Genomic DNA, 23,997 nt, shown 5'->3' on the forward strand with positions numbered 1-23,997 from the left:
CTTAGCACTTAACCTGGACCACCTCACTGACAACAAATCAATAAGTAACAGTGCCTTGACCAAGAAGAAGAGAAGTGGCNTAGGGCCACCAGGGGAATCCATGCCCTTTTTCAAGGACATCCATCCATCCATAACACTTCTCCCCACCTCCCAGCACACACCCTACAGGACATCGTGACTCGCCATCTAGAGCGGATTGTTGGATTTTTGTTCTTCTTTGTTTCCCCTTCCTTGACAAAATGAGGAACAACCCTTGCCGCGGGTGGGGGAGTTTATTTCTGACTGTTGGGGAGAAAGAAAGGAGGAATTGTTGTCACGACAATTAGAAGCTCGTCAAAGCTTCATTTTGCTCATCAGACATCATTGCCCTCCGTCCTGCACCCCCGCATGTTCCTCTAATTCAATGCCCGCCTAATGAATAACTCCTAGGAACAAAAGAGCCTTTCAGGCAGGCGCACGTAATTATTAGAGGAACCTTGCATTACTGTCACAGACTACTCATGTTTTCAGGCCTGTCTCTAAATTTGGTTATTCACAACCTTTATAGCTCAATATTATTGCCTAACTGTGATCATTTTCTAATTATCCTAATAATACCTATTAAATAATTCCCATTAAATCACTTGAACCAGAGCAGCACAGGCCAGCTCAAATACAACTTAACCTAATAAGCATTGGTCATTCATTAAGCACCAGGGCAATCTCTTAAAGGGGCTGAATAGAATATTAAACTGCAAAGGAATATTATTATTGCACAAATGTTATTATAAGTTAGAGTGTATTAATTTTGATGCCTGGTTTGCACATCTTCCATTTGGTTTCCTTCGGGGCCACTCTCCTCGACTGGACTCTTCCAGGCTCCAGCCCCGTGTTGATCTGTATCTGTCACCCACACAAGGACAATCAAGGGGGGAAAGGCCCAATAACTGAACAGGGGAATTCAATTACTAAGGATGTAAAGGGAATGAAGGGAATCTATCTTCTGGCTGGGCTGACACACCTTTGAAAACACCACAAGTTGACTTTCTTCAGCCGATAGTGTAAAATACCCTTTCTTTAAGCTTGGGGGAGAGAGAGATTTTCAGAAGCTTTGAAAATTTGGTTTCTGGAATTTAAATTTCAAGCAGTAAAGATGAGTGAGTCAATTCTTTTTTTGTTGTTTTAATACTTTAAAACAATTTTAATGTTTATTCATTTTTCAGAGACAGAGTATGAGTGGAGGAGGGGCAGAGAGAGAGGGAGACATAGAATCTGAAGCAGGCTTCAGGCTCCGAGCTGTCAGCACAGAGCCTGACATGGGGCTTGAACTCACAGACCACTGTGAGATTACAACCTGAGCTGATGTCAGATGCTTAACCGACTGAGCCACCCAGGTGTCCCAGATGACTCAGTTGGTTAACAGTGTATGTGTGCCGATGGATACTTAAGAATGCTTTGTAAAAACGACATCGGGAGGCATCTGTTGAATGTCTGCAGCATGGTAGATGCTCTCGGAGGCGATTTGCCAACCAATGCCCTGAATTCTCAAAATGACCTGGTAATGTGAGGATTATTAGCTCCATTTTTGGCATAAGGAATCTACACTGTGAAAGGTTAAGTGATTCTTCCAAGGTCACACAGCGTAAGTGCAACAGAGCAGAATCTGAACACAGGCTCGTTGATGCCTACTATCGTACCATGCCAACCTGCCTCACCAGCAAATGGAAATATGCCTAGCTTTGTTGGTTTATCCTTTTCATTTCTAAGGCTTTCGCTGAAATCTGTAGATTCTCAAAAACCAGCACAGAGCCTTCTCGATGGGGAATATGGCCATGTGTCAAACGAAGGCACTTCATTTTACTGAAAGTCCCAATAACAGCTGTAGAGACAGGCAGTGTCTCTTCCTGCAAGCAAGAGACAGTTATTATATTTGTAAAGAAGTCTGTTCCTGATGGGCGGATTAGTGCATTGCAAGGAAATGCACAGTGTATTTTAGAAAGAAAAGGAAAAAATGCTTACCGATCATCTGTCCTGTGCCACGTGCTGTGCTGGGATTTCCCCATAAATTGTTTCAGCCCATCCTAATCATAAATCCAAGAAACGGGTCTGATGATCACTCTCACTTTATAAACTGGGCTCCGAGGCATAAAGTCAGACCCCAACATTTCGCTGTTACTCAGAAACAAGCTAGCCACGCAGTTGCTAAAGCTAACACCGCAGGGCCCCTCACTTGATTGAGCCCTTGCAAAGCTGTGGGAGCCACCCTCATAATTTTGCTTGCGTGACTTTGTACAAACTTCAGGCCTCGCAAAATCTGGGTCTGCCCCTGCTGATATCATCACTCTCAAATAGCTGAGCTTTTAAGAGAATTGAAATCCTAACCTTCCGCCATGTTGTTTAACAAGTAAGATGTTTACACAATCGCATGCAGAGATCTGTTTGCACGCAGTGTCTGGTTGTATCGAAGTGCAGAAGGCTAAAGACATCGCATCCAAAAATGAAAGAGACAATATTATGTCCCACCCACTAACTCTAAGGGCCTCTCCAATTCATTAGCTGTAAAGTGGTGCTGGGGTGGCTTCCAAAAAAATGTAGGTTTCTTTAAGCCATCCCTCACCGTGGAATCCATGGCTGTGTCCTTATTTATTGAGGCACTTCACATCTTCTGGAACAATGTCCCTCTTCTAGAACAATCTCCTCAACTCACTAGTTAACTCCTATCCCTCTTCTGGTTCTCGTCGTAATGGATTGTCCCTTCCAGGTGATTAACCTGAGCGCGCTTCTCCCCAAGATCAGTTAGGAAGTCTGTGATTGTGTTCCCATGCCCCCTCCCTGAACGCTTGTTCCTATCGCAGAACTTGTCTTCCTTTATTGTCGTTTATTTATGTACATGTCTGCGTCCTTCAATGGACCATGAACTTCTCAAAGGCGGAAACTGTGCCATGCTCATCATTATAGACCCACTGTCTTCATGTCTCCCGCAGGGTAGGTCTTCACCAGATGAATTCTGTTTGGATCTAAGATCTGAAGCTATTGGTGGGATAGTTAACCATTTCTTGTACCAGGCAACGTGTTAATTTATTATCTTCATATGAATACATTATTTTATTTTTTATGTTTATTTGTTTTGAGAGAGAGCGAGCATGCAAGCAGGGAAGGGACAGAGAGAGAGGGAGAGACAGAATCCCGAGCAGGGTCTGCACTGTCAGCCTGGAGCCTGATGTGGAGCTCAATCTCACAAACTGTGAGATCATGACCTGAGCCAAAATTAAAGTCTAACACTTAACCAAATGATCCACCCAGGTGCCCCTCTTCATATATATTTTTTATACATAATTTCTTCTTTAATCTTTATATCGGTTCTGAAGGAAACCACAAATATCCCCATTTTAGAAAAGAAAACGAAAGTTCATAAAAGTTTAGAATGAACCAGCCCAAGGTACACAGCTACAAAAGGGAGGAATGAAGACTTGAGTCCAAGTCTGGACTTTGATCACTCCCCACTTTGCTGGAACACCCCCACAACGCCTGGATTGCAAAGAGCACACGCACTTGCATAAGTGAGGCCAGGCAGGCCAGAAACCCAGCGACAAGGCCACAGCTGACCAGTGTCCTGGGAATTTCAAATTGACCACGAGTTTGATCTGGGAAGTGTGCCGCAGTGGTGGCCTTAGCGCTGCAGGCCCACAGTAACCATTCCGCAGGGTGACGAGGTCTCCGTGTCTAGCCCACATGGTTAGACGGGCACTACTGTGGCCCAGGCCCGCCTCTCTGATCTGCGGGGCTGCCTACCTGCTTCCCCTCTCAGCGCCTTCTCCAGTCGCACGCCGCGGATCTCGGAAGCCCTCTGCCGCTCCTCCACCTCCTCCAGCTGCCTCTGGATGGCCTGCAATGTCAGGATTGTTCGTCACATGGGGACTCCTGAGGCACCAAGTTGCAGGAAGGGGTCAACTCTACCACTTACTTTTCAAGTAGAAGAGGCCCTGTCCCCTGTGGTGCCTGTCCTTAGGTCAGGACCTCTGAATTCCCAAATAGCTAGATCCTGATGTCTCCCTTCTTCAGCGCGAACACATAAAGCAAGGAGTCTGTACGAAGGCTCGATCCGCCCCCGAGGAGACATGAGAATAGTCCTCTTGGACCAGGCCAACCACACAGAAGTGCTCTCAGGCAGGGGATGCTGGGCTAGATGGGCGGTTCCCATGCCTCAAGGACTCTTGGCCTCTGAGTACGGACGTGGCAGCTACAGAGTGGCAGCTACTACTCAAAGGAGGATGAGGCTCTGGGAGCAAATGGAGAGCATAGTCACATTCCATTTTCTCAAGAACCAGAAGATACCTCCCAAGAAGTCTGTCTGGAGCAGGAGACCCTGAGCCGACTCCTGGGCCTTGGTGCTCCTTGCTCGGTTTGTCCAGCGCCTGTCCTCATCTATAGATCGTACCCATTCTTTCACCGAACCACAGGGCTGCCACCTGGGGACCTCTTAAGGTGGAAATGTACGGCGGCCATTACCAGCAGATTATTAAATTAAGACAAGACCCACGATGTTTATCCCGTTAGGGGACAACCTCACACCTTCCCTAGTTAACATTTGGAGTCATGGCTGGGTTTGCTTTGACACCTCTATTTTCCCAACTGGCTAGTTCTCTCCTGTCCGTATTAGGAAGGCACGTTAAGGGACAGCCTTTTCCCACATACATTTTGTTCCCCCTCAATTTTCTCTGCCTTCCTGTGGCACGTTGCCAAGAAGGCACAGCCCCGGGCAGGACAGACTTCGCACCTGGCAGAACAGGTAAATGAAAGGAACTGGCAGCTGTCTGGGCAGGCAGAATGTGTGTGTCCCTCTCCCTCCACCCCACTGCGGCTCTGTCTCACCCCCTCTCCTCCTAACCTCCACATTTTCCCAGTCACCCCTGCATTCAGAGTACAATCTCTGAAGGGCCTCCGAGCCTGTGAAGAGGCGCGAGTGGGGATCGGGCCCAAGCACCCACCTGACCCCACTAAGGGTGTTTAAGTGTCTAACCTAAAATCAAAGTAGACAGGAACTCTGTATAACACTCCTGTGATTTTGTGCCCCCTGCCTCTCTTTTAAAGACAATTATATGTTTAAAAATTCATCTCTTGATGGCATGGCATAGAATCGCTAACGGAAGGGAAACATTTAAATGACTTCAGAACTGACTTTAGTGCATCTCTGGCTTTGTGGTTGTTACAGACTCAATTGTGACCTCCACCCCCACCCCCACATTCATATCCTGAAGCCCTAACCCCAATGTGACTGTATTCCTTTAAATAAGTAATTAAGGTCAAATGAGGTCATAAGGCCCCTAATGCAGTTAGCACTGGTGACCTTATGGGAAGAGGCAGTGACTCTGTCTGGGTGCAGAAGGAAAGCAGCTGTCTCCAGGCCAGGAAGAGAGGCTACACAAAAAACCAGTCCTGAAGGTACCTTCATCTTGGGCTTTTGGACTTCAGAATTATGAGAAATACATTCCTGTTTTTTAAGCCACGTATTTTATGTGATGATGTTATGGCCACCTGAGCGGACTACGGCAGTGGTCGTTTTTTGGAAACCAAGGGTGAAAATCTTGAAGACTAACAAGGGCTGCTGTGAGCGCTAACAAATGGGGACTCCAGAGGCGTCATGGTTCTGGAGGGAGAATGTGAGGAGGGGGTTGCTGGGTCTGCCAATCTGCACCATAGAGACCGACCTTGTTCTCCCAAGGGAAAGTTACAGTGTTTCAAGGAAACCTGTTTCAGAAGTTGACAGAGGACAGAGACTGTGGGGATTTTCCCTGTCCGCTAGGTGACAGGGGTGGCTCTCTCATGAGTCGCTATGAAGGGTAAAGGAATTTGACTTCCTTCCTCAACAGGACTACATGGCCAGAGAGAGTAATGGCAGAAAGAGATATAAGGGTACTCTGCATGAACACGATTGGTCATTCTAAGCCCTTCTGTCCTAAAACCCCATTGTTCTTCAAGGCTAAGGTCTGGGGTCCTCGGGGAGATGGAGAATGCTTGACTCTCTGCTTCCCTTGGCTGTCTGTGACAGAAGTGGGCAGACCAACCTGGGCAGGAATGTGTAGAGCTCACAATCAAATGAGGGAATCTATACTGGAATGCTAGATGCTCATGATTTTGATGAACCTTGGAGTAGAGACAGCTTCTAATAGTTGTCAGTTCAGCAGGGACACTGTCAGGAAGTCAGGGGAAGGTTGTATCCTCACAGGAGACAAAACTAAGTCACTGCTATGTGGTATTAGGGCTTGGGATGGGTCCCAAGGCCATGGGTCACCTGTCATTCCAGCCTCACTTTGCAGGACACATGTTTGCAAATAGAAAGGCAGCTTGGGGGGAGGGGGGCAGCTCAACTCCTCGGCTCTCCAGGCCTCAGAGTCCAACCAGGCATTGAGTTAAGACTTTTAGAATGGCCACAAATCTGGTCATTGAAAAGAGAGAGACTGACCTTTTCCCCAGCCCATCTCCCCCAGTAAAATACAGACTTCCAAAGGGCTTTCCAATCCAATTACCAGGTCCCAGGCCCCAGGCTCACTCATTCATGTCAAGTTTGTATTCTGACCTGAGCTTTATGAAGTCTTTTCAATTCTTCTTGCTTAACCAATTGTTTTATTGCGTTCTTCAGCTTCCTTCTTCTAAGTGTCTTCCTCTCCTAAAAAAAAAAAAAAAACACCAATAGAAAAGAAAAAAATATATTTGAGAAAAATGGGGTTGAAATTTTAAAAATAGTGACACAAGCTTCTACTTTTCCCAATAGAGCCACTGCTTAGCTTCTAGAATGATGTTCTGATAGAACTCCCAGCAATGATGGAATATCTATGTCTGTGCTATCTAAAATATGGAAGCCCCTAGCCACATGTGGCTATTGGACATCTGAAATGAGGCTAGCATGAATAAGAAATTGAATTTTAAATTTCATTTCATTTTAATAAATTTAAATAGCCACATATGGCTAGTAGGTGCCAGATTGGGAAGTGTGTGTGTGTGTGTGTGTGTGTGTGTGTGTGTGTGTGTGTGTTGGAGAGTTTGTATACGTAGATATGTAGGGGGCAGTGGCTTTATAGAGAGTTGACTTGGTTCCCCTGAGGAAAAGAATAACATAAAAATTATACTCTACACAGATGTTACCACAGGCCCAAGAGGGATGAGCCTGGGAGGGTAACATACACACACACACACCATGAAAACGATTTAACAATTTTAAAGTCCTTAGGTTGGGTCTACATTGCCTACTTGTACCTGGGAATAGAGGAAGGTATCTAAATAATCCAAATACAAGTATTTCTTGGATTGAGGTAGGCATAAGACCACTTCCCTTTCCTACTTCACTTTGCTTGTACAAATATGTCGTCAATATCACTGGGTTTTGTGTGTGCCTACGCTTGTAAAATCAAGAACCCTCAAAATCAATGGATGAAATAGATGTCTGGATCTTGACAATGTCACTTCCAGCTTTTAAACACCAGGTAAGGAGAAAGTAACGGTGCGGCCAGCTCCACATACTGGAAAGCGGAGAAGACACTTCTGGTTAGAGAAACATCAGAGTACTGGCTGAATGCTGGGCCCAGGCACCATGCAAAGCTGGCATCAAATCCCAGCTGAGCTGTGAGAGTTTCAGCATGTCACACAACTTTCTGAACTTCAGTGCCCTCTTCAGAGTAAAGGAAATGATTTAGAGCCCACCTGGTAGGGATGTTATAAGAATTGATTGAGACAGGTGCCTGGGCGGCTCAGTCAGTTGAGTGTCTGACTCTTGACTTCTGCTCAGGTCATGATCTCACAGTTCATGGGATAGAGCCCCACTATAGGTTCTGGGCTGATACCACAGAGCCTGCTCAGGATTCTCTCTCTCTCCCCCTCTCTCTCTTCCCCTTCCCCACTCACACTGTCTCTCAAAAATAAACAAATAAACAAAAAAGAACTAATTGAGAGAATATCGGTCATGCCCTTTGTAGAATACTTGAAAAAGATATTGGATAAGTACTCAACTAATACCATGATTTTTATTATTAAGTGGCATGATTATTGATTATCATGTTATAAATCAGCATGATTATAATTTACTAAAATCAACGCATTTTTCATACACGTGTGCATGTATATGTAATATACACATATATAAGTATATAGATATACATGTATATCCTATATACACAAAGTAAATGTTTAAACTGGACTAGTTCTACTATGAGTTTGTCTTTTCTGAGTATACTTATCCACTTTCTACATACTAAGATGAAGATTAGAGCATGCTAAAGATTTCCTTTTAATGCCAGCAGAAACAAATATGGAATTAAAAATTTGTTACAGCTAGCTTGGTGCCTGGGCATTCAATAAATGGTTGGACTAACTGTTTGCCCATTAAAGGGATTATAAACCGACAAGGGAAGAATAGACCTGATAGGCCCACCCCAGATACTGCCAGAGGAATCCAGGTCCACGACAGAGGTCAGAGATTATGCCTGAAAAGCGTGTGCATTGCCAGGGCCTCGTGAATCCTGGTCATTCAGTCCCCTGTTCCGTGGGTATGTATGGGAGACCATCACATTCCTCAGATAGTCAGCTTTGAGGCTTCAGAGTGTCTACAGATGATCAGTGAAAACATTCAGGATGAAATTTCCTTTTTCTAGAATTCTCTTTGGGATCTAGAGTCCTAAAGATCTTCTTCACTCTTGGAAGGAAATTTTAGCTCTCAGGACTCAAACTTATTCCATATCAGATCATCTCTATTTCTATGAGATAGCTTCCAGATTTACCATCCATCACTCTTAACAGGGGGTCTGGGCCACTGGGATGGGGGAATCTCACCATTAGGCAGCCTTTTCTGGAAAGGTTAGGATGGAGGGGCGTGGCAGAGATCACTGGTAGTTGTCATCTAGATACTGTCTAACTCAAAGACTCACAAATATCTCTTCAGCTTCCATTAAATTAATTTACATAATAAATCCCAGCACATCCTAAGTGCTATGTGGCAGATATTATACTGATTACTTCACATACATCATCTCACTTATTCCTCAAATTACACTTACATTACGAATAAGGCAATCAAATCTTGGAGTTAAATAACTTGCCCAAGATGGCACCATTAGTAATTGGTACAGCCGGGAGTTAAGCCCAGGGAGCCTGAATCCAATGTCCATGTTTTCATCTGGTCTATACTGCTTTTCCTATGCCAAATATTGTACAGACACATCGAAGACCCCTGCCTTATAGAAATGTCAAAGTGTCCCCCTACACTAAGACCATTTAATGTAATTTTAAGGTGGCAGGGGTGGGGGTGGGGGGTGCCTTGACAGCATCCTAACACTTTTCCAAGCAGTGGAGCCAAAACCTTACTGCTTCATCAAGAGTTAGTGACCCAGAACCTGGAGGAGGAAAGAAAGTCATTACTGACTTTTACTAACAGATGTCGACATATAAAAGAAGGATGATTTATTAACAAATGCTCATATAGCCTTATGATGTGCCAGGCACGGTCTTTATATCCTCAGTGGTGACAATGACAGCACAGAGAGAAAAGGAAAAAGAGGCTCGGGGCAGGGTGCCTGGGCAAGGGAGTCAGTCGGTTGAGTGTCCAACTCTCTATTTCAGCTCAGGTCACGGTCTTGCGGGTTTGCGGGTTCGAGCCCTGCATCAGGCTCTGCGCTGACAGTGTAGAGCCCGCTTGGGATTCTCTCTCCTCCCCCTTCTCTCTGCCCCTCTCCTGCTCCCACCCCCTCTCAAAATAAATAAATAAACTTTAAAAATATTTTTGCAAAAGGCAAGGAAGGAAAGACAAAGGACAGAGAAAAGGAGAGGTCTGGCAGGACCAAGGACGAGCTGCCCGCCCCTGTCTCCCAGGCCCAGGCATGGTTTGGGAGGAGAGGTGGAGAGAGAGCCTAAGCAAAGGGAAGAGGTGGGCTATGCACATCCCGTGTCCAGTTTCCTGTGCAAAGCTTCATTTGAACTGACGTGGGCTCTGTGCCGAGTGGCTGGGGCACACCTATACGGGAAAGAAGAGATAAAGAAACCAGGGTGGGGGGAGGAAACCCTTGTTCCTTCAGGGTGAGCCCTTGGAAAGGAGTAAAGAACCTTCTGGCCAGCTTCCCTCCATGTAAGAGTGGTCCGAAGCCAGGTGAAGCAGGCAAGCCTTTCCACAGGGTAAGCTTAAGTGCTGACAGGCTGTGTTCTGGGCCGGCAGGAGGACAAGGAGCTACTTGCAAGGCTTGCCCTAGATCTCATGATCTTGCTATTTGATGTGTTTGGACCATTCCATTCTTATTCTCCGTGAGTGCTGGACTGGCCGCCGGAATGGCTGATGAATGTCCGTACTCATTTGAATACAGGGTCGCTTAAAGGGATGAGAGAGGGACAGTAAAGAAACCCCAGGAAGTCAACATAACACACCAAATTCATTTGCGTTGAGTGCTGAACTCATCAGAGATGCCCCAAGAAAGGAGAAACCCATACATATTCTCTCTCATTCGCATGCCCTTTCTCCCTCCCTCTTACGTTCTTTCCCTCTGTTTGTCCCTCTCTTCCCCTCACCCCTCTCACGCCATGTCCCAGCGCCCCTCCTGACTTGCTCTAAGCTGGGCCACAGAAGGGCTGGAAACCCCGAGTGACTTGAGATGGCGCCAAAGCTCCTCATGCCAGATATGGAAAAGTTGAGTCTGAGTAAATAAATGTGGTTCTCTCCCCTTCTCCTCAGATCCCCACTGCTCCAAAAAATAAACACTGTTAGCACAGTGAACTGCTTCTCTGTCCTCCTGGAAAGCGTGTTTGGTCCAGCCATTCATGCACCAGTCCCGGTGAAAATGCTCCAGGCCCCGAGGATAAAGAAAACAACCGCGAGACTTGGTCGTGGGATGTGCCTTCATGTACGCGACATACAGACACACTGAAGGACACACAACCATGTTTGTGTCTCTAAATCTATGGGCATGGGAGTTGTTTCCCAGAACTCTTCCTTAAGCAAAGAGAAGAAGGGCCATGTCCCCGGCCAGCACGCAGCTAGCCCCTTCCACATCAGGGACCCTTGGAGATCCGGATCTACGTGCATCTGCATGGTCCGTTTCCTATTTCTGATGAGAATAAACATAACATTTTCCATGCAATCTGCCTCTAGTGCTTCTTCAACGAAGCTGTGTTTCCCCCAGGGAAATATGCATCTGCTTGTTGTAATTTTTTCGATGGTTTGCTTGTTGGACCACATATTAAACCCACTTTAAGAGCTGCAGTCACCAAATGATTTTAAGTAAATATGTCTGGTTTTTTTTTCCTGCCAGCTGGAGTCTCGAAGAAAGGCAAGCTTCTAAAAGTTAAAAAAAAAAAAAAAGATAATTCTCAGGGTGTTGCAGGTAAAGAGCGGTTGCTGTCAGATGCAATGAAACGCGATCCTCCAACGCAACCACTGCAGCTGGGGCCCACATGGGGTCTGGAATCGGCATGGTGAATGGCTCCCATAAGCCAAGGCCCTTTTTAGTTTGCCAAGTGGTGTTACCTTTGGCTGCAACGAAGGCTGGGGATGAAAATCTTCATCTCCAGAGGAGGAGCTGGTGGAAGAGGTAGAAGAGGCAGCCTCCGTCACCTGCACTCGGAGAGGGATGTGTTTGGGACCTGAAACGGGAACAGAAGAACTCACTGAACTCTCCGCTTCTTTTCTGCTTCCAGACCCAAAGCTGCTTCTCCCTCCTCCCTTCTTCCCCTCATCCCCTTCCTCTCTGCCCCTTCCCTCACTCACTGCACCTGCCGTGAGCAGGAGGAGGCAGTACCTAAGGGCAACTGGAAATTTGGCCCTCCACGTTAATTACATTTCTGGGTCCCTGCCAAGAGCTTTGCAGCTCTTTCATATTAAAAAGAAAAGGTATTATGCAGAAATCAATTAATTCCTTAAACACCATTTATATGGTGTGTTGCTGAGAATGCATTCAGAGATGAAATCTATTATTAAAATCCTGTCTGAAGTTAGCTGAGTTACCTAAATGCTCGTGTAAGGTTCGTTCTGCAGAGTAATTGAATGCAAAAAAGTCGGAGCCAGCTCTTAAACAAATCGCCCTTCTGTGGCTCACAGCATCTGGCACCCATTTTTACTACATGACATCTGCTCAATGTAAAAGAGCTGGCGTCAGAATGTCTGGTCATAGAAAAAAAAAATCCCAAATGTAATCAGAAGCAAAAGGACTCTAAGCCTAAGGTTTTATCACATAGTCTCATGCAACATAAATATTTCATTAATTATGGCTAAACAAATGCCACTTTTATTTTCCCAACTTGCAGATATTATCACATCATCGAAGTGATGATTCAAATGCCAGGAAAGGGACTGTAAGATAGGGAGGGCTCAACAATGCAGGGCCCACGGGAGAGTGGAAGGCGAGGAGATACGCCAATCTCTGAACAAGAGGTGGATGGTTAGAAGCAGCAAAGGGCCCATGGGCGCTAGGATCTCTTTGTGATCTGGCCGGGGACCATGTGTGGTGAAGTCTTCCAGGTGCCACAGGAGGCTTTTATTCTTCTCAGCAAGAACATCTGCCCCTGAACATCATCCTGATGCAGAGTTAACGAGTAACGTCTGGATGAACCCACCCTGGACCCCGACTATCAGAACCAGCGAGGACTCCATGTTGGGAAATGGAGGAATCTTTTGCGGTGGCAGCTTGTATCTGAATAGAAATATGTGTTGGGAGGGGAGGGGGAAGAAGAAGCGATTCCGTGTGACTAACATTCTCTCTGGCCTGTCATTTCATCCCCATAATTTTCAACTATTTACCCCAGTGGAAGAGGCCCAGTTAAAAAAAAAACAAAAACAAAAACAAGGGAAATTTTAACCTCCAGGGGCATATTTGCATATGCAGTTATTCAAAGCAAAATAATGCAAACCATCTATGTACCAGCACAGGCGCTCCCGCTCCCGGGAAGGAGTTAACTGTTTTCCACTTGAGTTTGGCAGATGGGAGAGCTCAGGTGAAGAGAGCTTCAGAAGACAGCATAGTCACGGAAGGAGGCACAGTGAGTGGTGAGTTCAGATTGTCCTCCTTCTAGCTACTAAATTACCACTGAGTAACATAGTCATGGAGTATTCACTTTTGAGTGTGTGAGCCCGAGGACCTAACTTTACCTCCCTGAGCTTCTGGGGCTCACAACTTCTAACGTGCAGAACTATAGTGGATGGTTAAAGGCTGAAAAGAGCCTGACACAGCACCTGGTTCACTGGCGGTGCCTAAATAAATCTTGTCATCATCATCAGTAGTGGCAGTAACTGCCACATCTCGATCATTGATCCAAATCAACAATACTGCAATATTGACAAAGCTGCCAAATTCACCTTCATTTTACAGAAGCATAGTAGCCTAAAGTAGAAACGTTCAAAACCAAATGTAATAGTGCCACTGGGTTTTATTTTGAAATTGAGAGGAAACTATATTTTTAAAATATAGTTTATTGTCAAATTGGTTTCCATACAACACCCAGTGCTCATCCCAACAAGTGCCCTCCCCCATGCCCATCACCCCCCTTCCCCTCTCCCCCAACCCCATCAAGCCTCAGTTTGTTCTCAGTCTTTAAGGGGCTCTTATGGTTTGCCTCCCTCCCTCTATGTAACTTTGGAAAATATTTCTAAATGTAATGCATTTCTTAAACTTCTGGCAAATGTTATGTAACGGTATATGGTTGCCTCTGCTCCTCGCAACAGGGCTAGCTTCCTCACTGTGTGCAGTTACAGTCCTCTGGGCATATGCCTATCAAAGCATTCATCGCCCTGTACTACAAAGTGCCTGTCTGCTTCACTGACTCCACTCGGCTCAGCTCCCAAAGCCAGGAACTAGGACTCAATCTTCTGGACAACTCCATTCCGACTGTAGGACCTGGTTCATAATAGATGCTCAATACATGTTTATTATTAAGTGAGGAGGAGTAAGCCATATGTTATCCATGACATAGTCAACTCATAGCTAAGTTTTACAGAACCAATAAACATGGTACTATGCAGAGACAGTGCTAAGCTACATGGTTGGATATACCAAGACCAAAGAAATGAGCTCCTTCCCCTCCAGGGATTTACATACTCATAATGACGGTCAAGAAACTAACTCTCTCTCTCTCTCTCTCTCAAAATAAACAAACATTTTTTAAAAAGTTATGTAGTTGCCTCTAAATCCCTTCCCCTTTCTCCTCTTCTACCATGGAACCACTGACTCCAGGAGTTTACTTTTCAATAGCAAAGTTAACAAAACCCGGCAGCATCACTCCACTCTGGCTATGATGGAGTGGCTGATTCTGAGATTGATCTCCTACCGCAAAGCACTGGAAGTCGGGACAAGATATAGAAAGCAGCTGTTTCTAGACATTGGACAACAGGCAGCAAAAGACTGGGATAAAGGTAAGAACAGAAGCAAATCAAGTCCTACAATCACACCAGCTGCCTGCCTAGAGGCACTTTCCAGACCACAGTGCAGGTTGGAAGAGCCTGAACAGGGCATAGCAGGTCACTGAGTTGAAAAGACAGAGACCAGAGCTTGAGTGAGTGGAGGCAGCTGGAATGTGTGTGGGAGACAACCATAGAGGAGAGAGCTATGCAGAAAAGGCACTTCGGGAATAAACACAGAAGTCCCTTTGAGTCTATGCTTAAAAATAAACTTTAGATGCATAGAGAGAAACTGCGGGAGGTTGGGCCAATAACTGCTGGGAATTATAGGCTAAATAATCTCTAAAGCTTTTTACAGGATTGAGAAATAGTCAAGTTCCACCCAGCTAGGGCAGAACAAACTTTGGGGGCATTAGAGCAGAGGCCACAGAAGAGTCATACTTTAGTAACAGGGATAAATTAGCCCTAGAGTAAAGGTTATTATAAACTCACCCAAATAAGCTTAAAAAAACAACCCTGAGAGAAACAAATTGCTCTTCAAGTTACACTACTGTCTGTCAAATATTTGTACTGCCTATTTAACACTCTTTAAGAAACAAAATCTAGACACCCTTCAATGTGATAGTCACAGTATCTAGCAGCCAGGAAGCATACTAGTTACACAAAAGAGCAGGACAATGAGCTGATCATCAAGAGAAAAATCAGTTAACAAAAGTGGACTCAGCAATAAATGGAATTAGCAGACAAGGATTTAAAAACAGCAATTTAAAATGTGCCCAAGGCACATGCACCCCAATGTTCATAGCACCACTTCCAACAATAGCCAAATCATGGAAAGAGCCTAAATGTCCATCAAGTGACGAATAGATCAAGAAGATGTGGTTTATCTATACAGTGGAATACTACATGGCAATGAGAAAAAATGAAATCTGACCATATGGAGCAACATGGAGAGAACTCGAGAGTGTTAATGCTGAGCGAAATAAGTCAGGCAGAGAAACACGGATACCATATGTTTTCACTTACAAGTGGAACAGGGGAAACTTAACAGAGGACATGGGGAAGGAGAAGGGGAAAACATAGTCTGGGGAGAAAGGGAGGCAAACCATGAGAGACTCTTGAATACTGAGAACAAACTGAGGGCTGATAGGGGTGGGGGAGAGGGGAAGAGGGGTGATGGGCATGGAGGAGGGTACTTGTTGGGATGAGCATTGGGTGTTAATATGGAAACTGACTTGACAATAAACTCTGAAAGAAAAAAATAGAGCAACAGAAAAAGAAAACAAACAACAAAAGAAGCAATGAGCTTGCCTTATTTTTTAAGTACATGATGTAAATAATGTATACATTCTCTTGAATTTAAACATATTTCATTTAGTGATAATTATCAAACTAGGGATTAGAGAATAAAAGTCTAATGAATTAAAAAAAATGTGCCTAAGAATTTAAAAAGATAGCATGAATAGAATGAAGAGGTAAAAAAAAAAAAAAAAAGAACCAAATGGAACCTATAAAGATGAAAAATACAGGGTGCCTGGGTTGCTCAGGTGGTTAAGCGTCTGACCTTGGCTAAGGTCATGACCTCATGGTTTGTGATTTCGAGGCTCACACTGGGCTCTCTGCTGCCAGCACAGAGCCTGCTTCAGATCCTCTGTCCCCCCATCTCTCCGCTCTTCCCCCACCTGTGCTCTCTCTCTCTCTCTCTCTCTCTCTGTCTCAAATAAACTTTTTCTAAAAAGATGAAAAATACAAAATATGGAATGAAAGTTTTACTGGATTAGCTTAATAGAAGAGTAAATATTGCAGAGTAAAATGGTGAAATCAAATGACAGCAATAGAAACTATCCAAAATGAAACACAGAATAAAAACAGAAAAATTGAAAAACTGAGCAGAACCTTAGTGATCTGTGAGATAATATTAAGGGGTCTAAAATACATATGGATGGAGTGCCAGAAGGAGATAGGGGGAGAAACGAAAAAAGTCATTGGTGTAATATTGCTGAAAAACACACAAATTTAATGCAAGTCGTAAATCCACAGTTCCAAGAAGCTCAATAAACCATAAGCAGGGTAAACATAAAGAAAATCATAGCAAGCCTTATGATAATAAAATTGCTGAAAACCAGAGATACAGAAAAAATCTTAAAAGCAGACAGAGAAAAATGATATATTACACACAGAGAAACTAAGACAAGAATGTCCATGGACATCTCATCGGAACCTAAATAAACCAAGAGACAATGAAACATCATTTAAATGTTGAAAGAAAAGTCTATCAATTTGTAATTCTATATCCAGTGAAATGATCCATTCAAAATAAAGAAAAACTAAAGGCTTTTTTCCTTTTTTTTTAGGAAAAGGAAAAGCCAGGATAATTTGTTGTTAGAAGATATGCATATTAAAAGATGTTAAAAGAAGTTCTGTAGCAGAAGGAATATAGCACATGGAATGAAGAGCCATGAATGTCTCAGGACGGCTCTATGAAGAGCCATTACTGGAATGGTAAATTTAAAATAATTACCTTTTTGGTCTTTAACTTCCTTAAAAGATTATCAGCTATTTAATGTAGGATAGTGTGAGATAGGAAGAAATACATAATTTAGTCTCTGTCCCCCATTTCACCAATATTTGTTCTTTGACTCCAGTTCCTGATGCAGAGCTCCTGAAACCCTGTCATTCCTGAGTAGTTTCTAAGTCCCTTGAAACTTCTGGTGATAGAAACACCTTTTATTCTATTGAGGTGGCTCTTGGTAAGCTCCTGGAAGATGGCTGATCATTAGAGAGTCCAAGCTGTGACCAGAGCTTGGAACTTACAGTCCTACCCGTGATCCTCCAGAGATAGGGAAGGGGCTAGAAAATAAATTAATAATCAATCACGCCTATGTGACAAAGCCTCCATAAAAATCTCTAAAGTACAGGGTTCAGGGAGCTCCTGGGTTGGTGAACATAGAAAGTATCAACAAATTCAAAGGACTAAGGTCATACAACATATGTCTTTTGACAATAGTGAGATTAAGCTAAAAATCAATATTACGAAATAGAACTATAAAATCTCAACATGATTAGAACTTTTCTGAGAACCTCCAGATCAAAGAAGAAATAAAAGTAAATGTAAGCTGATGGGATAAGAATATGGCATAACAACATAAACTAGGATGTAGCTGAAGTAGTGATTTGAGGGAAATTTAGAGCTTTAAATGTACACACTGTGCAAAAGAAAAGTTGAGAATTAATGTCCTATGATCTATTTCAAGAAGATAGAAAAAGAACCACTGACTGAACCTAAAGAAACTACAAGAAAGAAAACAATCAAGGTAAGAATGGATTATGAGACAATAAAAATAAAATAGAAATAAAATAGAAAATTAATGAAGCAAAAAATAGGTTCTTTAAAAAGACATAACATTGATGATTTCTAAGAAGAATGATTAAGAAAAAGGAGAAAGAATCCACAAATAACCAATATTGAGGATGAAAAGTCCTACAGAGTATTCAAGGAAGCTATTATACAAAAATCTTATGATAATAAACTTGAAAATTTAGATAAATTGGAAAAATTCATTGAAAAACATGACTTACCAGAACTGACATAAGAAGAAATAGAAAAGCTGAATACTTACATATCAAAGAAACTAAATACAGTTAAAAACCACCCTACAAAGAAAGTGCTAAGTGAGATGACTTGACTTGTGCTCAAATGTTTAAAGAACAAATAACACCAGTGTTAAAAAAAAACAAAAACAAACAACAACAACCCACAAACCCTCTTACAGAGAACAGAAAAAGATAGAACATTTCCCAACTTGTGTTATAAGGCTAGGATAAAATCCAAAACCTGACAAGGATGTTGCAAGAAAGGAAGACTTCAGACCAATAACGCTCATGAACGTGGCTGCGAAACTACTAAAAACAGTTAGCAAATCCAATATAGTGATACAGAAAAATACATAATACATTATGACTGAGTTGAGTTTACTCCAAGAACACAATAATGATGTGACATTTCAAATCTCTATAACAAAGTCAATCGATGGGGCACCTGTGTGTTTCAGCCAGTTAAATGTTCGACTCTTGATTTTGGTTCAGGTCATGATCTCACAGGTTCATGAGATCTAGCACTGAGCTGGGCTCTGTGCTGACAGTGCAGAGCCTTCTTGGGAGTCTCTTTCTCTCTCCCTCCACCCCCCTCAAAATAAACAAACGTTAAAAAAAATGAGTCGATGTAATTCAGCACATTATTGATTAAAGTAAAACGAAAAACACTTTTGTCTCAATAGATGTAAAAAAGCATTTGATTACATTTATCCATTATTCATGATAAAAAGTCATAGAAGCTAAAGGTAGAAGGAATGTTTTCTAATAAAAAGCACCTATCTTAAAAATCTACAGCAAATAATATAGTCAGCAATGAAATATAATCCCTCTTATTGGGGGGAAAGCCAATGATGCACATTGTTAACATTTCTAGTTAGCATTGCATAGGCAGTCCCAGGCAGAAAAATAAGGCAAGAAATTTAAATAAAAGGTATACAAACTGGGAAGGAAGATGTCAAACTGTATTTATAGACAACATGATTATTTATATAGAAAGTCCCATAAAAAAGCTCCTCAAATAATAAGTTAGTTTAGCAAGGACAATATAAAAAAGCCAACTGTGTTTCTATATATCAACAATGACCAACTGAAAGTAAAAATTAACAAAACCATTCCTGAAGGGATACATTTAATAAAATATATGCAGAACTACACATTGCAAACTAATAACCCTTTCTAAGAGAAATTAAGGAAAACCTAGGTACACTGAGAGAGATTCCATTTTCACAGACAGAAAGACTCAGTATTATCAATTCTTCCCAAATTGATTTATAAATGGAAAACAATCCCAGTCAAAATTCTAGCAGGCTTACTGGGTAGAAACTGATGAGCTCATTCTAAAATTTATACGGAAACACAAAAAACCTAGAGTGGCCAAAATAATTTTTAAGAACAAAATTGGAAGACTCCCACTACCTGTTTTCAAGGCTGACTCTGAAGCTACAGTACCCAGTAGCGCATGCTATTAGTGTAAGGCTAAACATGTGCATCACTGGACAGATTAAAGAGTACAGAGAGATACCTACACATATATAGTCAATGGTTTCTCTGTAAAGATGCCAGAATAACTCAGTGAGGGAAAGAATAGTCTTTGTAACAAGTGGTGCTGACATCTGGGTATCTATAGGCCAAAAAACTTGACTTCAAGTCACTATAAAAAATTAATTAGAATTGGATTACAGATCTAAGTCTGAAAGCTAAAAACTATAAAGCTTCCAGGAAAAAACACAGGAGAAATTCTCAGTGACTTTAGGTTTAGCAACGATTTCTTAAATATTACTCAAATTATAAAAGAATTAATAAATGTGATTTCATCAAACTAAAAGCTTCTTTGGAAGATATTGTGATGATAATAAAAAGATAATCCATCAACTAGGAAACAATATTTGCAAATATGTATCTGATGAAGGATATATACCTAGAATTTTAGGAACTTTGGCTAAATAGAGGACTACTGCATATTCTTAGATTCGGAGACTCAATATTCTAAAGCTACCAAATATCTGTAAATGAATCGGTTAAAGACAGTATCATTTATAACTGCACCAAAAATTTGAATACTAGGGAATGTATCTAATGAAAATTGTGCACGATCTCTACAATCACAAAACATGGGCAGAAATTGAAGAATACCTCAGGAATATATATGTCATGACCATGGCTTTGAAGACTACACGCAAAGATGTTAATTCTCTCCAAATTTATCTATAGATTGAATGTGATCCCAATCAAATGTTTGGAAAATATGTTTGTGGAAAGTAATTAATTGATTCTGTAAGTCACATGGAAATACATAAGGCCAAGAATAGCCAAGACAGTCTTGAAGAAGAACAAAGTGGAGGGTCTATCCCAGACTCTGAACACTTCTTATAAAACCACTTACTGACTCAGGTTCAAGGACAAATTGGCCAGTGGAACAGGATAGAAGGGCCGGAAACAGACCTGCCTAATTTATGACAGAAGTCAAAGCAATGAAATGGAGGGGGAGGGGGAGGGAAGAATGTGCTTTTTAAATAAATGCCTCTGAATCAAGAAAAACAAGAAAAAAACAATAAACCTTCACTCTACCTCATAGAATACACAAATATCTATCTGAGTTTGGTAGTACACTAAATTGTAGAGAAGAATTTTAGAAGAATAAAACTTGTAAACTGTTGTCCAAAACAAATATAATATGAGCCACACGTGTAACTTAAAATCTTCCAATAGCCACATTAAAAAATGTGAAAAGAAACAGATGCAATTAGTCTTAATCATGTATGCTATGTAGCCCCAAATTTCAAAAATATTATTGCTTCAAAATGTGGTCAATATACAAATTACTGAGATATTTTACATTATTTCATTCATACTAAGTCTTTGGAATCTGGTACATGTTTTATACTTATAGAACATTCCTGTTCAGGTGATAAAATTTTAATGGTTAAAGTAAAATGTAATTCAAAAAGCAAAAAGTTGTGTTTAATAGAATATTTTACATCAATCCAGTTTTTAAATTTAAATTTATTAACATGAAATAAAATTAAAAGTGCCGTTCCTCATTCATACTAGCCATAACTTAAGTGTGAAATAGTGGCTGCCATACTGGACGGCACAGTTCTAGAAAGTAGAACATCTTTATGACTTCAGAGTAGGGAAAGATTTCATCAACAGGATGCAAAAACCAGCCACAATAAAGGAAACTATTGATAAATTTGGTTTCATTAAAATAAATACTTCTGTTTATTAATAGACACCATTAAGAGTGAGAAAGTGAGCCTAAGAATGGAGAAGATACTCATCACACATCTATCTGACAGAGGACTTATATCCAGAATCTACACAGATTACAACTCAATAAGGAAAGGGCCGTCTACTCAATAAGTATGGGCAAAGAGGTTTGAATAGAGATTTCATACAAGAGAATATCTGAATAAGGGGCACCTGGGTGGCTCAGTCAGTTAACTGCCCAACTCTTGATTTCTGCTCAGGTCATGATCTCAGTTTGTGAGACCGAGCCCCGTGTTGGGGTCAGCAGAGAACCTGCTTGGGACTCTCTCTCTCCCTCTCTCTCTGCTTCTCCCCTGCTCACGTGCTCTCTCTCTCTCAAAATAAATAAATGAACTTAAAAAGAGAGAGAGAGAATATCTGAATAAACACGTCAAAATTAATGCAACATCATTATCAGGTAAATGCAAATTAAAACAATGAGATCCTTTCATAAACATGGTGACAGCAAAACACAGACCAAAACTGAGACTGTCAAGTGTTGGCAAGGACGTAGGTCAAAGGCAGCTCTCATTTCCTACTGGAATGTATAAACACTGGTACAACCACTTTGGAAAGCTGCCTGACACATTCTACTAAAGCAAACCACGTACATGTCTCCCCTACCAGGCATCAAGTCCACTCCGAGGTGTTCCCTGATAAAGCTTCTCTCTTTGAACAAACTTCAGACAAGCTCCTCGGAGCCACCTTCTTGGCTAGGCCTCACCCTTTTATAGTCTATAAAAACTATAGATTCTCAACATAAATTATTTAGCCCAGCTACTTATTCCTATGTGAAAAGACTTGAACACTAACAGTTTCTAACAGTTCAAGATCACATCCCAAGGATAACCTTAGACCTTCTTACGGTACCTACCGGAGAAAACTCAAGGCTGACTGACAAAGGAATTTCGTATTTGTTCTAGTCAATGCCTGCTGATAGGGCCCTGACTACCCTTTCTTACAGCAGCTACTAAAAAGGGCTTAAAATGAAAATCCTTCCTCAGTCCCTTTGAGATGGATATGAATCTCCTACCACTCAAGAATGTCTTTCTCAGGGCGCCTGGGTGGCTCAGTCGGTTAAGCGTCCAGCTTCGTTCAGCTCAGGTCATGATCTTATGGTTCATGGGTTCGAGCCCCGCATCGGGCTCTGTGCTGACAGCTAGCTCAGAGCCTGGAGCCTGTTTCAGATTCTTTATCTCCCTCTCTCTCTGACCCTCCCATGCTCACGCTGTCTGTCTCTCTCTCTCTCTCTCTCTCTCAGAAATAAATAAAACATTAAAAAAAAAAAAAAGAATGTCTTTCTCAAGAACCTGAAAGCCAGTCCTCTGAAAGGTAATCATCAGGAAGGATAAGACCTCCACCTCCCAATCTTTATGGGAAGATAGAATCCTAACTTCAATAATTGCTGGCTAACACACACAACTAGCCTATTCAGCATTTATGTGGACCAAACCTTTGTAATTCTTTGTAATTATTCACTTCCTTGACTCTACCGGAGCCTCTGCTCAGCCCCTCCCTGTTCCCTCAATCTCCCTGTAAAACACCCAGTCACCTCTGTAAAATTCAAAGGTGAGTTCAGCTCATGCTGGACTCTCTCTTCTGTTGCAATAGTATATTATCAGTTAAAATCTGTCCCTAACACTTTTCATTTCATCTGGCTTTATCTTTGACAATAGCCTGCAGAAGTGATAGGTATAAGAATGCTTAAAGCAGCACTACTCACAGTAAAAGCAACTGAGAACACCTAAATGTCCAGCTTCAATTGTGGCATATTCACACAAGGGAATAAAAGGTAGCAATGTCAAGAATGAACCACTGCTGCCTACAACGATATCGATCCCTACCCCCCGCCAATAATGTTTAACGGAAGAAGCCAGACACAATACATACTTGTATTTTCTGTTGTTGTGGAAGCAATGAACTCAGATTCAGCACCTATGACGATACCCATTTATTGTCTCACAGTTGTATAGGTCAAAAGCGCAGGCAGGCACGGCTCAACTGGATGCTCGAACTGTTTGGTGCCTCACAAAGCTGCGATCGAGAGGTCTGCCATGCTGGGGTCTCATCTGCAGCTCAGAGTTCTCTCCCCGCTCATTCAGGTTGTTGGCAGAATTTAATTCCTGGTGTTCATAGGAGATGGGGCCCGTTTTCTCGCTGGCTGTCAGCTGGAGGTCCATCTTCACTCTAGAAGGCCCGCTGTCCATAAGGCCTCCCATCGTATGATGGTTGACTTTTTCCAGACCAGAGGATCCTACCTTTCTCACCCTGTGAGTTTCAGGAAGACCCCCTCCTTGTTAAGGGCTCCCCCAATTAGGTTAGGCCTACCCCAGAAAATCTCCCTTTTGATTAACCCAAAGTCAATTGATTTAGAACTTAATGACATTTGCAAACTCTGGTAACCTAATCACAGGCGTGAGGTCCATCATATTCACATTCCCACCATAGTCAAGAAGATGAGATCTACAGGGCAGAAAGCATGGCGTGCTCTGAGAATTCTGCCCACCACAATACTGAATGATTCAATGTTTATAAAGTCAAAAAACTGCAGAAGCAATCCAAGATGATAGAAGTCAGATGGCAAGCACTTTTGTTGGGTATCACATGTATGTGGGAAAAAGCATAACTGAGGCTTCTGAGTGCTGGTGATTTTCTAGATCTTAATCTCAGAGGTATTTGAGCAAATGTGCACCTTGGAAAAATTCATTAGTTGTGTACTTAATGTTTGTGTACTTCAATGTATATATTTTATTCTGCAATAAAGATTAAAAAAAGAAAAAAGAGGTTCTCAGGGTACTTTAATTATATACAAG

The 23,997-nt window shown here is 42.2% G+C and overlaps 1 protein-coding gene across 1 annotated transcript in view; it reads right to left on the reverse strand.

Annotated features, from left to right (window-relative positions):
- The window catches only part of LOC144229124 (F-actin-monooxygenase MICAL2-like), a 52,937-nt gene that overhangs the window by 22,929 nt on the left and 6,011 nt on the right, over positions 1-23,997 (reverse strand). Inside the window, exons 2-4 of the mRNA XM_077761077.1 lie at positions 11,480-11,595; positions 6,557-6,646; positions 3,772-3,865 (exon numbers count right to left, since the gene is read on the reverse strand). Coding sequence (XP_077617203.1) covers positions 3,772-3,865; positions 6,557-6,646; positions 11,480-11,595 — 300 coding nt within the window. The remainder of the gene's footprint in view (positions 1-3,771; positions 3,866-6,556; positions 6,647-11,479; positions 11,596-23,997) is intronic.

The sequence above is a fragment of the Crocuta crocuta genome, unplaced genomic scaffold, assembly GCF_008692635.1.
Source record: "Crocuta crocuta isolate KB4526 unplaced genomic scaffold, BGI_CrCroc_1.0 scaffold233, whole genome shotgun sequence".
In the NCBI taxonomy this organism is placed as follows: Eukaryota; Metazoa; Chordata; class Mammalia; order Carnivora; family Hyaenidae; genus Crocuta; species Crocuta crocuta.